General features: G+C 35.2%; 2 protein-coding genes across 4 annotated transcripts; both read right to left on the bottom strand.

Annotated features, from left to right (window-relative positions):
- Nucleotides 1-45: 45 nt before the first annotated feature.
- On the bottom strand, nt 46-2,098 carry LOC137720684 (ubiquitin-conjugating enzyme E2-23 kDa-like). The gene is made up of 6 exons (XM_068459779.1): nt 1,952-2,098; nt 1,746-1,825; nt 1,175-1,289; nt 1,038-1,090; nt 814-942; nt 46-377 (listed from the first exon to the last, which is right to left on the bottom strand). Exons 1-6 carry the CDS (start codon nt 1,993-1,995, stop codon nt 247-249), a joined length of 552 nt encoding a protein of 183 aa, XP_068315880.1. The 5' UTR covers nt 1,996-2,098; the 3' UTR covers nt 46-246.
- Nucleotides 2,099-4,820: 2,722 nt separating this feature from the next.
- On the bottom strand, nt 4,821-9,142 carry LOC137720573 (AT-rich interactive domain-containing protein 1). 3 transcript variants are annotated; one of them, XM_068459656.1, is made up of 3 exons: nt 8,997-9,142; nt 7,249-8,514; nt 4,821-6,142 (listed from the first exon to the last, which is right to left on the bottom strand). In XM_068459656.1, exons 1-3 carry the CDS (start codon nt 9,033-9,035, stop codon nt 5,306-5,308), a joined length of 2,142 nt encoding a protein of 713 aa, XP_068315757.1. In that variant the 5' UTR covers nt 9,036-9,142; the 3' UTR covers nt 4,821-5,305. The 3 variants fall into 3 exon arrangements, with proteins under 3 accessions (XP_068315757.1, XP_068315758.1, XP_068315759.1); XM_068459657.1 differs by having other exon boundaries at nt 7,249-8,489; nt 8,997-9,137; XM_068459658.1 differs by lacking the exon at nt 8,997-9,142 and adding an exon at nt 8,730-8,970 and having other exon boundaries at nt 7,249-8,489.
- Nucleotides 9,143-14,561: the final 5,419 nt, after the last annotated feature.

The raw sequence follows: 14,561 nt of genomic DNA, 5'->3' as shown, positions 1-14,561 counted from the left end.
GTCCGCGCTAACCCGTTTGAGAACGTTGAGTCCACACACCAGATGAACAAAGCAAACGAAGGATTGATGCATGAAAACAAATAGTACAATTATTTACAGGGGCAAAGGAAACTGATACAAGCTGGGAATTTTTCTTTCCCTTCCCAATATCCAGTCTTGTTTGGAGTTTGGGATGAATTAAGCAAAAGCTACAACATCATGTACAGAGATACAAACTGTTTTTAAAGAACGAGGGCCCTGAAATCCCTATGGATCGGCTTGACCTGCCACTTGATCATCGCAAGAATCAGATTCAGCATCACTCATTTCCTCGTCACTTGATTCTTCTTCCGGGGCAGCTCCTATATCCTCAGGCTTGGCGTACTTCAGACAGAATTCTGTACGATTGAGCAACAGTATCGCCATGTCCAACGTTACAAGGAATGCAAAGCAAAACAGATTCCAATCTATGGAGGATCGATACATGCACAATTCGTGGTAGTATCGGTCCTTCATACACTTACACTAAACTAACGTCATTGACACAGCTGAATCCAATAGTTGCTAGCCTGTTTGTGTTTAAATTAAGAATTCGATTTGCGATGGACTTGTAGGAGTGTACAATAAGCATTATTATGTCAACACTCTGAGGTTTATACCCCGGAAACGAAAGGCTTAACACTACTCGAAACATTTTATTTGAAGAATCCACGTTCTGATTAGCACTAATCTAGTAATCTTGACACAGATATGCTGAAGTCAAAATGTAAGTAGAAAAATATGGACAACAGATACATGATGACAGGGAGACAGAACCTAAAAAACAATCAATACCTTTAACTCTTTGTTCATAAGCAGGTCGGTCACGCATCATCAAAGCTGCAGCCTCTCCGTTTAAAGGGTCAGATGGATTGGGATACAGCAGAAGCTGTGGCAAGAACACTTCAAATACGTTTACCAGATCTGGAAACACAGGCAGATCATGTAACACCAATAATTTCAACAATAAAAATTGGATTTCAATAAAAAAAAAAATAAGGCTACTTAAATGTGTTTACCAAACATGGGGCTCCACGTCTGATTGATAACATCTAAACAAACTGAGCCAGACCTGAAATTAGATTCCGTCGTTATAATTAGAATTGGACACTACTCCTCTTTTCATTTAATTAACAGCGCTATAGTTGGTACTCACATCTCATCAACATTTGGGTGGTAGATCTTATTGACAAAGCCTATTGAGGGAGATTTATAGGGATAAGCATCTGGTAGCTCAACTCTTATCCTCCACACACCTCCCTGATAAATACCTGCCACAATCCATAATATGGACGAAATGGCGGGATTACGCGATGAAAAACAAATTACGGGCAATTCACAATTCAAGTAGCTATTTTGCAAACCAAAATCATCAAAGCCAAGTAGAGCAAATGACCGAACAACAAATTCCATTAAACCTTGTTATCAAACACATTTATAACAAGAAACCAAGAGCAAGTTTGTTTCTTTGCGATCATTAAGTGACTAGATTTCTTCTAAATTTGCAATAAAAAACAAAAAAAAAAAACAAAAAGCAATTCCAAAGCAGCATAGTGTTTTTATGGCAAAAGAATCCTCAACTGATAACATCTATAATTAGCTAAATCAATGAATAATCATAATTAGCAAAAACCCCAAAACAGAAACAATCATAAATAGAAAGAAAAAAAAAATCATGGAGAAGCTCTAAAAATCAGAAAAAAAAGATGGGGGTTTTGAAGGTTTACTGTCAGTGGGTCCATGGAAATCCACATAGAATTCATGCATTCCATCATTGATCATTTCCACCTTGTAATCACTCATCATCCTGATAGAACACATGGGAAAACAGAAAATTAAGAAAGAACAAAAGAAAATATTAATCAGAAAATTGACAGAATATAAAAAAAAAAAAAAAAACTTGGATGAGAAAAATATTGATCAGAAAATTCACAGTTTCATCAAGTCCATCTCTCTGCGTTTGCTTGGGGAAGACATGGTTCTGGTGTCAAGTCAATTTCTGTGTTCTTCTTGGCTATGAGTTCAGAGAGAGAGAGAGAGAGAGAGAGAGAGATGAGTTTCTTGCAAACTGAGAGAACCAAAAAAGGGTTCAGACAATAATAAGTGAAAACTAGAAGATAATCAAATTAAAAATGATAGCTGAAATTTTCATGCAGGGCCCACATTTTTTTAATTTTTATACTTATTTTTTTAACATGGGTTGCATTGCACTTTCATGAAAGATTCCTCCTTTGTCAAGGTAATCACCAAGCAGACCTAGTTCAAACTCGACTGATTAATTCAACATTACTCAACACCTCCTTGCAAATTCCCATAACATCATTAATTCTTATCCTTTCCAAGGTTAAAATTTTATGGCAAACCACAAATAACTACTGATGATCTTTGTGTTATGACTTAGTTGTTAACGTCGTATATTGGCTAATCTGTTCTAATATCATAAATAAAATTATTTTTCTTTTAAAAAAAAATCAATTAGCAATGTAGAAATAGCTGATCCGTTTTGATATTGGGCAACTCTTACATCCTCGCATGAACATGGGAACCTAATGGGTTGGACAAGACTTTTTTTTTTTTTAAATTCTATAAATTTTGATAGGTTTTTTAACCTAAATCTCTAATTGGGTTTTATTTTCTGTTGTCATGTATATTAAATTACCAAAATTGTTATTATAAAACATGTTAACATTTATATATAAAACTGTTAGAAATTAAATTTGCCATTTTACGTAGACAGGGAATATAGCACCCATTTTCTTAAAGATATGATCTTTAAGGCAAGGGAAGAAGATGAGGTGGGGTCAAATGTGTTCGAAGGCTTTCTAAAGTATATCTTCGGAAGTGGGTGAAGCACAATTTTAGACGTCGGGCTTACATTAAAAAATGGATTTTGACACAGAGAACATAAGAGCATTTTTGACGAAGATATCAATATGAGTGTCAAAATTTTATTTGAAGACTGATGTGTTAATTTAAAGTTGATATAAAAATTTCTTCCATGGTAAGGAGTGTGTTAAATTATTATTTTATTATATATTAGTCCCCGCTAATACAATTTTAAGAAAACATTATTTAAAATAGTTAAAAGTTGTAACCCATTGGTGAATTATGGACCCCACACATTAAACAATAAAACGAACTCCATTTTTGTTTGTTGTAATAAAAGACGGTTAGAAAGTAAGAGGTTAAATGACTCAACTACCATATCATTATGGCATCTCCATTAGAGAAACTTTGATGTCTTTTAGTCTAAGTTGGCGTATTGACATCTCTTTTAAATGGTCTATTCCAACCTTTCCTCCCTGCCCAACCAATGCCCTAGGGTTCTAGGGAAAAATTTGGCTTTATTTTTTGGGACATTTTGCATCCAACAATGCTTAAATTTTTGAAACAGTAATAGGTTAACAAGCTCTATCATTATGTTCTTGGATTTTGCTAAGTACAGTTTTTGGTGAGCGATTTCTGACCATCGATTATTCATAAATCTTACAAATTAAGCGTCAGAATCCGCACACATATACATGCATAATTGAATATAATTACGTGAGCAACTGATCGTAGTAAATCTTTTGTGTTCATAAGCAACATGGTCCTAAAACAACATAATAACTTGAAATCCAAAGATGAAATGTCAAGTGGAACAAGTTATTGTCACATGGGCCAAACTCAAACACATGTCCCCTTGGCCCCAAACCAAGGCTTGACAAGTGGAATATGACGTACAGAAATAGTAACCAAATTTACAGCTTTGAAGTTGCTTGCTTCCACATTTGAAAGTGCTCTTTAAAGCGTATAGATATCAATCATTGACATGGAAGAAAATAGTTTTCAGAATTTATACAAAAACTTTAATTGACTTCATTCTTTGTTTATGGGCTTCAAACCCTTGTTTAGAGACTTATGTAAGCCTAAATTAAACTTCAAATCAATACAAATTTGCTGTTAGTATAGTGGTACTGCAAAAAATAATCTCCGATTTTTGAGAAATAACTCACTGCGTGGAGATCATTATCCTAACTCAAATTCATTATTCCCATATCAAATTGATACACTCCATGTGTCAAAGAGTACACAAACAGTGTTCAACCTTGGATTCATTGAATCTTTAAGACATTAATTATCAATATTAATGGCGGGCTACCAACCAAAGCCACCTGTATGCTTTTGTTCTTTTTCTTCTATTCCCCTCAAGTGGATTATGTGAGATTTGGTGGCTGTGTTAATGGAATAAACAAGTTGAAAAATCCATTCATCGTTGAATTTAATTATTGTGGACTCGTTTGAAAGTGTTTTTAAAATGACAGAAATCACTTTTAAAAATAATGTTTTTGAGTTTCAAAAGCATTTGCTTCTGCAGAAGCGCTTTCAAACGAGCTCTAGACTACGATGAAGATTTTAGAGAATTTAACGAGTGGATACAAACCACTTAAACAAGACATTGATGTATAGTAGGCCTTCATGAAGAAGCATCATAGTCAATAAACAAGACATGATCTATGCCAAGGTCAGTCGCCCACGTCGTACGATTCATGACCTTGGATGCATGTATGCATCAAAGGTCAGAATTCGCAAAGTTCACGCGGTTGACTGACTTTTACATCCCTCAACAAGACATATGCCTACATGTTCCAAGAAGTATACCAATGAGCCACAAAATGATAATTTAACACATGCTATTAAATTGTAAAATGCAACCAAGTTACCAATTGAAAGCATTGATCAGCCTATCCAACAAGACAATGACAACCATATATATAACCAAGAGATCAATCAACAGATCCATGCATAAACCAAAACAAAAATGCCTGAGAGCAAAATCCATTCAATTAACCAATTTCATAAACCACCGCAATTCCAATTACAAGTTCTATGACTGAGACCACCGTTTAAGATCTACATCTAACCGCTTTCGCTGTTCCCTGTATTCATTCCCAAAGGCTTTTTTTTTTTCAGTCAGCTTTTGCTGTCAAAAACCTAAAAGAAACGTCCCCCAAAAATAAAAATAAAAACCTGCATCTCAGAAGATGAAGTAGACGAACCAGACCCAGGGAGCATCATTGCTGCTTCGAATCGCCACAGCTGCGCTTCCAAGCCCGTGTTCGTCGTTAAACCGCTTCAAAATCACTTCTGAAAATGGACCATCTTTACCACGCATAATTTCTATTTCAAAAAGGCCTTGATGCCTCTTTCCTGGCATATTAAGGAAATATTCATATCGGACTGTTTACAAACATTGCTCAAACATACCAGCCTTCACAATCTCCCCAAAAGAGTGCACTTCAAATAGCTATCTGTGTTTTGCACGTGGCTTGTGTGGGGATTTTAAGATTGATTTTGATGACTTGTGTTCTTCATTCCCAAAACAGTTTGTCATTGATTCCAACTCTAATTCTTCATCATCACTATCAATTTTGTTTGGAGTAAACCTGTTCTGGTATCCTCTACGCTGCAAGAGAAAGACATTGAAATAGTAGCTAACCAATTCTCTCCTGCTCTTCTTAGTAAAAGTCTTATATATCTCATCCCAAAAACGCAATCCAATAGATAGAGGATTTGACTTTACTAAGGCCTCGAACTTCTTTCCTTCTTCTGCTGTCCAAGGGCGTCCAACTTCCTCGCCCATCTGATTGAATTCCCAGTGGTAGAAAGCTGCCCCCAGTTCCCGCTTAACTCTTAACCTTTTCTCAGAAATGTGAAATCTGACGCATTCTATAGAACCTGGCACTTGGCATCCGCAAGATTCTTGTCTTCCCTTTCCAATAGGATCCCTCTCAATGAGATATCTGTGCTCTGGTTTTTCCAATGGCCAAATCCTGGACCCCAACCACTTCGATTCACTTTCAGAAGCCTCACCAGTCCATTCTGGCAACTGAGCTTGATAATTTGACCCGAGAGGAATGTGGCTTGGAGAATAATCACTGGTTCCTCGCAACTCATCCTCCATCCCTGCCATGCCAGGACTATTTTTGTCCAAGTCACTGGCCGAGGATGACTCTGAACAGGGTCCTGATTGTGGTGTTCTCCCGTCTGAAAGAAGCTTCTTCTCCAACCTTAACCTCTCTCTAAGATTGTAAGCGGAGCCAAAATTATCATCGTACATGCTTGGATGCATCCTCTGATTCTTCTATATGTGGGAACATGGTTTCATGTCAAAAGGAAAAATAATATGAAGATAATTATGTAGTTTATTGGTTTAACCAATATTTGAATATAGCAACCACGGCACCAGATAGAAACAATATCAAACATAAATGGAGATACACCACCTCTTTGCAGGTACCTCAATAAATTTAATTTTATCTTAAGGTAAAATTTGTCTTACAATTTGGGAATACAAAAGAAGCCACTGACTTAACCCTAAAAGTGTTGCATATTGTGTAACAAACAATTCACTAGTAACTAGCTGAGTACAACTAACTAACTAAGCAGACCAGTTTAAATAATATACTAGGAAGATTTTCCACTATGGGTGTTCATATTTAAGCAAAAAATAAGGACATCCTTTTCTACGTTGTAATCCAATGATGGGAACGGTTCAGTTTTTAGCTTCTCATGCAAGGATGATCCATGCAAAAAACGACTAAATCAGAAACTGCTAAGCCATTTAATTATCCTCATTGTTGTTTCAATTTTACCTAATTGTGTCTTTTTTTGCACATTTTAGATGACCAAACAGTTTATGATCTCAATGATTTTTTGAGGGATGATCCATGAAGAAGAGCTAAAATATAGACGGTTCCAATTGAACTGCATTGCAGGTGAAAAATATAAGGACATCATGAAAATAGAATACACTAGCACACTCATCAGGTATTAACAGCATCTTCCAGAAAACAAAATGGGTACTATTGTTCATTTAATTATCTTTCCAGGAGAAAAGAGCAATATCCTTTTTTTAAAATTTAAACAAATCTTGAAGTTCTATCGTATCCACCAGCATACCATATATAAAATTGATAGGAATCCATTTTATCGAGAAAGGCATAATATTAACGAAACAATAACATTTCCATATCCCAAAAAGACAAAAAAAAGCCAATAGAGGATTCAGGTCCAGCAATAAAGGTAATCAAATTATAAACATGACTATATTAAAACGATGCATACGTGTTAGCACACACATACGCGTATACAACTTTAACCTGATAGATCTTACCAAATGCACACATGCAAGAACAGAATATTTCCAATTATCTAAAAAGTTATAGCACATAGCATATGTTGATATACCTGCCAGTTAGACTGTTCAGGACCTGAATCAGCATTCCTCTTCAGAAAGATAGCTTCTCGAGCCTGCAAAACCTGCATCCAGTTCTCCTCCTTCCCGAAGAACTTCCACTTTGACCTCTCTGGTAATGAACCAACTGAAGGATCACAAGGATCCTTTGCAATCATTTTAACCCAATTCAGCATACACAGTGATTCTTGCTTTGTTTCGCAAAAAGGACTCTCTTCTTCAACCGTCGAGGAATCCAAAATCATGACGTGTTCATCACTACTGTGATTTTTCTTCCCTCTACGCAATTCCCCCACCTCACTTCCCCTGAATGACTCTCGCTTCCTTTTACAGAAAGAGTTCACTTCTTCAACAGCAGATGGATCCAAAATCATGACATCTTCACCAATGTCATAATTTTTCTTACCTCTCCCCGATTCCCCCATCTCACTTTTTACCTCATTATTGTCACGCAACTTGTCAACATCCTCCATGCTATTCGTCAAATCCACAAAATATTTCATGCCACAACCTGACAAAGGCACATTACCATTGCCAAATTTTCCAGCATTCAAAACATTTGCCACACTCATCGTATCCAAATCCAGAAATTCTTCACTAACACCACTTTTCTTGAGCCTATCCGAATCTGCTACTGCACTTTCCACCTCATTACTATCCTTAAAACTCTTAGATGACAATTCAACATGCGGGTAACCCCCGTCTTTCAATTTTTGGTCAGACATATCTGTGAAGAACTCTGTTAACTCCTCCTGCAAAGCCATCAAATGCTCACCCAAATCAATATCACTACTAGCCAAACTCCATTCCAAGTCCTTCTTTTCTATAACCTTCTCTAGCAAATACAAATACTTAACATAAACCAATTTCACAGCCCAGCCAAGACTCAAACCCAAGCCACACTCTTCTGCCACTGAATCCCAAACCCCGAATTCTGAAAGAACACAAAACCCACCTCGCCTTCTTACAACCCAAAATAGCTTGAGCAAATCCACCCGCTGCCCATTACTGATCATCGGAGGCAAAGGCCGGAGCAGGTCTTGGGCACAGATCTCTTTCAGAAAACCCCCAAGAAACTGATCGAACCAGCATCGTAGCTTATCGGGCACGTCAAAAAGGAACCGTTTTGGAGCTTTCGGAGGCGGTTCAAGATCGGCAGAGGAGCCGTCCGTCGGGTCCTCTTTGGGGGTTTCGTTGCAATCTAAAGCGGACTCATCAGCTAACCACGACCACCCTGCCATGGATTCCGAATTCAAACCCTAAAAAGCAATTCGCTGGTCGGTTTTTTTCCAAAAAAAAAAACCCAAAACCACAAAAACACAGAGGCAATATATAAACACTTCAAAATTCAAATACAAGAAACGATTTTGACGACATAAACATGAAATTGGTACATATTAAGCATCTGGGTCGGTGACGGAATATGGAGTTTTGGCGGGAAAATAGATCTATATCTAGAGCATGAAAATGTTACCGAGTTTGAATTGGACCCCCTGAAAATCTGAAATTTGTTTTTTCAGTCCCGCGCCCTTCTTTTATTGCAGGCATTGATGATTGGGTGTGCGATTGCGTGCGTGTGGGAGAGAAAGAGACGGCATAAAATTTTCCATGTTTTTTGAACAGAAAAAAATAGACCCACAATCCACAATTTAGGTCAATCTAATAATTTACGTCCTCACCCACACACACAATAGAGAGAGAGAGAGAGAGAGAGAGAGAGAGAGTCAAAGAGAAACCATACCAGTACTGGTGTTGTATTTTTTTGAGGGGTTTTTTGCATTTGATTTTTGGTGACTGAGCCTTTGCTTTCTCTTTGGGTGTTGTCTTCTTTAAGTCCTTGGTGCTCACCTTTGGGTTTTGGCCTCTCTCTCCCTCTCTCCCTCTTTCCCTCTTTCCCTCTTGTCTCTCTCTTTTCTTTACCCTTTGATTTGTTTGTTACCACTTCCCACCCAACCCACACCTCTTTTGTTGAGGTGTGAGAGAAAAGAGAGAGACTTTTTTATGGAAATTAATAGGATTTTGAAAGGCTCATAGGGTTTTTGAGGAGGGCCCCTATATTTATACCTCACATCATCCCACTGACCTTGGTTAATCTTTTACTAGGTGGTTGAGTTAAGATGGGCTTGGGTTTAACTGTTTGTAGTGGAGAAAATCCTTTTTATTTTTTTATTTTTTTTATTATAATTAAAATTCTTTACTTTTTTTAACATTTCAATTCAAAAGTTCTTGTAAATTAGATCTAAAAAAGATATGTATAGCAAAAAATAATTCTAAAAATTCTGAAGACGATGCGTGGATAAGGACAAGATTACCTTCATCAAATGATCAGAGCTCTCAAATATTCACACACGTACCTCAGCATTCCTGAAGGTTCAACTAATCATAGCTTTCTTGCTCGTGGCAAGGCAAAATCAAATGCATTAAATATAGGAATCAATCACCAAATCTCATCTTTAATACATTCCCAATTGAAGATTAACTCTATCAAGTAAGTAATATTTATTTTAGGGATGTTGGAGGGGATAGTTCCAACATTATCCCAAGATATTATTTATCAATTAAGATCTTGAGAATATTCTTTCTTCGCACCTTGGCCAATAAGATGCCGTCACGTGTAGAACAAAACCGTAACATTGTGGCCCGCCTTGTCCTCCTAAAAATACCTTCATCTCTACTAAATTTTGGTAAGCTTTTGCTACCCCTAAAGCCCTAAACACTCACTCTTTTCCTAGAAACTAACTTAGGCATTGGAGATCCCTCCCCACCTCGTGGACGTGTGAGGCTTAGGTCTTTGATCAAAGGTTTTGATTGTTTTGTAGGTACATTTTCGTCAAGATTGAAGACAATAGAAATTCGCTACCACAACATAATCATGATTAATTACAAAGTAATAAGTAGATTTCAAACACTTCACTAAGAGTCAAACTCGTTTGGGACTGCAAAATTACAAGAATCAATAGAATCGCTAAATTCATGTTACCGAGAGATGATTTGAGAACAAAAAACTCTTAAATTGTATTGGACCCAAATTCAAACCGCATAACCTAATCACCGCCACCATAACATCAAGTAAAGTAGATCCAATGAATCAAATCACTACACCCCTTTCACACCAAGATGAAACTAAAAGAAAACACTCTCCTATAGAAATTATTAGATATAGTCACAATTAAAAAGGACAAAATAGTACATCATCCTGATATCTTGAAAGAAACCATAGCATTGCACTGGCTAAACTCATAGTGTTATACTAGCTAATTCCTTACCTAATGCAAACTCGATAGATTTCACACCTTGTAGCATAGTGTCGTACTAGCTAAATCCTTATCTTCTTTGTTTGAAGAGAAATGATAGCTATAATTCATTGATACGAGAAAATACGATTAAACAAGGATGCCAACTGAATACATCTTTTTTGATGATCAAATCCTTAATCTAGAGAGAATAAGCACACAACAAGCAATAACTAATCCCCTATATAGCAACCACAACGAACAACACAAAAGAACCATTAGTATAGATCTAACACAATATATTAGTGGTGGCAAATCGAAAACCTAGAGACACCTAAAGCCACCGCCAAGAGCGAGGCCACACGCAAAGCCACTGCCCTGAAAAGTTACATTTAAAAACCTATGTGGTGACATTTTTTTTAAGTTTTTCTCTTCACTTCACTTGATATGTTAAATTAACATTGTTTGCTGCCAAAAAGCATTTAATAATCAACTAAAACATAATCATAAGTCGCTGTCAATGTGGCAGCAAAGGTGATGGATGACAGTCTATGTCACGCCATAAGTTCAACATAATTGACATTTAAGTTGGAAAATAATGTTGCTATCTTATTGAACGTTAATATTGATTTGAACATTTTGGTGGAGATGCTCTAAGGATTGAAAACGATTAAATTTTACCGACTATAATACTACATGCCGGAGGAAGATAAAACGGCAAAAAATGGTATCTTTTATTAGCTAAGGTCTATGTCGTAACTGCCTCAGTTTAATTAATAAACGTAAAACACAAAGGGTTGTAGTTCGGGTAATCAAAAGGTTTCCCCATTGCACTCAATGTAATAACAGTATTAATAAGCTTGAAACAATATCTTTTTAATTTAATTAGAATGAGTGCTTAAATTCGTGTTGTATATGAGACAACTCAATAATAATTTTCTTATCTAATAGGGAAATTTATTCTCTTAAATAAGCATATATCATCATCATATGTAGCAAGTAATCATTCTATATAGGAGACTGACATTAAGAATTCTGATTTTATTATTTATTTATTTAATTTTTTTTTTTTTACCTAAATAGGAGATTTTGACAACTCTATGATCCATCAAGATGAACAAATACAATGTAAGCATGAACCCATTATTTGCACCTTATGGTTTTATGTTTGTCGGATGAATAAAATATCATGACATTTTATGAACTCCAACAGAGACATTTTAGGTTTCCACCAAGAGATGATCATCTATTGATGATCAACGGATTGGCTGCAATGTCTAACTGATCATCTTTGGCAAGTTTGCAATACTTCATTCAGATATCACATATTTTCTGGTGGTTCGTGTGAAAATGTGATTTTTCGAGAAATATTATCATGTTTAGTGTTTTTTTTTTTTTTTTGTATTTCTTCAACTGCAATACAGTAGAAGAAAAACATCGTAGATTTTAAGCATGATTTCAAGTTTATCTCATATTGGTTTCGTGGGTTGTGTTAAATCAAAGTTTTATTTAAAACATCTACAACTTAAATGGTCATTTATATTAAGACATATATAAAATTTTTAAAGAGATGTAGTCAACAAATTGTAAGGTACCAATAAAAAAAAAACCCTTGTAAAAATAACACAAAAAAGTCTATAGTGATAATCCAAGACAAAAATAACCATAATAATTATCTTAAGGATGATATGGTTTGATTTCTGATAAAGTTACTGAAGCAACATTAGATTTATTGTTAAATCTTGGGACACTACTTTTTATCTTATTTTGAATTTCCAGGTTTATTTAAATATTAATTTGTTATAGTTGTATGTAGTTTGGAGAAAATAAAGTGAAAAAGCAATTTTGTAATTAAGTAAATTACTTTTTGGGATCTAACTTTGGACTAAGTATATAGAGCTTCAAGTTCACGAGAGATTTTTCAATGTGCCATAAACATGAGCATACGTTATATGTCATTATACAGGTGGAGGAACATTTGAAAAAAACTTCTTTCTACTTGTATAATAACATATAGTGTACGATCCCATATTCTAGGCACATTCAAAAAGCTCCCCAAGTCCACAAGTATGCAAACGACACGCGTTTTTAAGTTTAGAATACAAAAGTTAATGTTTTGAGCCCATGAGCATTCTGATAATTCAGACAACATGTGTATATATATCAGATTTATCAATTTTGTGTTCCAGTCAATGTGAGTGTCAACGGTGTGATTCAAGCAAGGTGTGTGAGATTGCGTCGGTGACGCTCTTGGAGCATCTTTAAAGCCTTTTTAACTTCAAATGAGGTTGTTTAGTTATTTTAACAAAAAGGGTAGAAAAATGGTTCTCCAAGAGACTCTTTATCTTACTTTTTATTTTATTTTTATGTATAGTTGCTCTTTAAACGTAAAAAAAAAAAAAAAAATCTTTATCAAAAACAAACATAAACAATTATTAATTTTAAATGATTTCTGACCGCACGATGTACGATAAACAAACATAAACAATTATAAAAAATCTTTATCATTTTGAGGACAATGACGTCTATTTTTATATGAGTTCTCATATTAATTTTATGATAGATTGAGCTATGTTACACGGAAATAAAATACTAATTGATGAAAAAAATTTAGAAAAATAAACAACAAGAGAGAAGAAAATTTCACGTCATCTTGAATCTCTTCCATCTCCAAAACCTAGTCTCATCAAATATCTAAACCATCTAAACCTAGCAAATCAATTGTATAAAAGCCTAATATAACTTTACACATCCAATTTCATCCAATCTTTTATCAATAATATTCAAACCCAGTTAGTTACATAGCACCAAAAAAGATTGTGTGGTTTTACGAATTGGGATCCCCTTCTTCTTGAACCTGTGAACCCTTTTTTCCCAACAGGATCCTCTCCGGATCCTTTTGGTGAGGATCCTGGGGATTCGTAAATCGTTTACGTTCATCGTACATCATGCGATCAGTTTTTGTTAGGTACAATTTGTATTTAATTTTAAATAAAAAAATTTTAAATGATTTCTGACCGCACGATGTACGATGAACGGATATGATTCACGGATTCCTGGGATCCTCACAAAGAGGAACTGGGTTCCCCTTTTTTATATGAAATTTTCCAACTACGGTGAAAAATTTGATAGAGGTCCCTTTCCCTTTTTCATATGCGAAAAGAAAAAAACAAAAACCGAAGAGGGGAGAAGAGGAGTGAACCATCGAGGGATGGATAAAGAGAGGAAGGGGATGTGGAGGAGAGGCAACAGGGGAAGAAGACGGAAGGTTTTACAAGAAAAATGATTTCAAAAAGGACTTAGAAGTTGTGTTTCATTGAATTGTTACAATTAATTAACTATATATGTTAAATGAATAATTAAGGTATTCACGACATAGGTAATGGATTTTCTAGAATATCTATAATCTTCAAAAATATCTTTGAGCTATCATAGAAATACTTAGAATATAGGGTAAATTAGATTTAAGACCAATTTCGTAGTCAATTATTAGGTTTAATCATGAATATTTTGCTTATAAATATAGGTCCATTGACTCTCAATTCAAATAAGCAACTTTCAAATTTTGTAATAATTATGAGTCAGCCTGTATTGAAGAATGTTGTTTTACAATTTTCTTTTTATTTTCAGTGTTTTTTTTTTTTAAAGAAAAAAAAGAGACAAACTGATGGCTTTATCATGACAGTTCATCTCGAGAACCGAAAAGGTTCACAGAAGTATTTCATTCGCAGTGTTTGAGAATTCAAATTTCAAAATCCTTTTTAATAAATGGATGCACCGATTTAAGGTACCATGATTTTAAGTACCTTGTATGTTGCATTTCTTGTTTACAGCTTTTGACTTTCGTTTTTATTATATATTTGTTTTGGGCCTTATATATTTGCAATGTACATAAATATTTTGATTGTTTTTGCTGGGGTCGTTTCTTACCTTTGCATCAGGTAATCATAGTGTGTTTTAGTTTAATGATTCTGTGGCTTCTGCAACCGTTTCCTTTGATCTAGTTGTTGGCCAATTTTGCACAAAATATTACAGCTACTCAAATACACTGAAGAGCTAGAGGTCCTTCAACA

This window comes from Pyrus communis, chromosome 16 (assembly GCF_963583255.1).
Source record: "Pyrus communis chromosome 16, drPyrComm1.1, whole genome shotgun sequence".
NCBI classification, from domain to species: domain Eukaryota; kingdom Viridiplantae; phylum Streptophyta; class Magnoliopsida; order Rosales; family Rosaceae; genus Pyrus; species Pyrus communis.
This window is presented reverse-complemented; position numbering and strand designations above follow the sequence as displayed.

What these genes read in the sequence shown, in the direction of transcription:
- LOC137720684 (XM_068459779.1), bottom strand. Translation starts at nt 1,995, where the DNA reads ATGTCTTCCCCAAGCAAACGCAGAGAGATGGACTTGATGAAACT. An exon ending in GAGATGGACTTGATGAAACT is followed by an intron (nt 1,826 to 1,951) that starts GTGAATTTTCTG and finishes GTGTTCTATCAG; the next exon opens with GATGATGAGTGATTACAAGG. An exon ending in TTTCCATGGACCCACTGACA is followed by an intron (nt 1,290 to 1,745) that starts GTAAACCTTCAA and finishes GGATTGTGGCAG; the next exon opens with GTATTTATCAGGGAGGTGTG.
- LOC137720573 (XM_068459656.1), bottom strand. Translation starts at nt 9,035, where the DNA reads ATGCAAAAAACCCCTCAAAAAAATACAACACCAGTACTG. An exon ending in AAAATACAACACCAGTACTG is followed by an intron (nt 8,515 to 8,996) that starts GTATGGTTTCTC and finishes ATTGCTTTTTAG; the next exon opens with GGTTTGAATTCGGAATCCAT. An exon ending in CTGAACAGTCTAACTGGCAG is followed by an intron (nt 6,143 to 7,248) that starts GTATATCAACAT and finishes TCCCACATATAG; the next exon opens with AAGAATCAGAGGATGCATCC.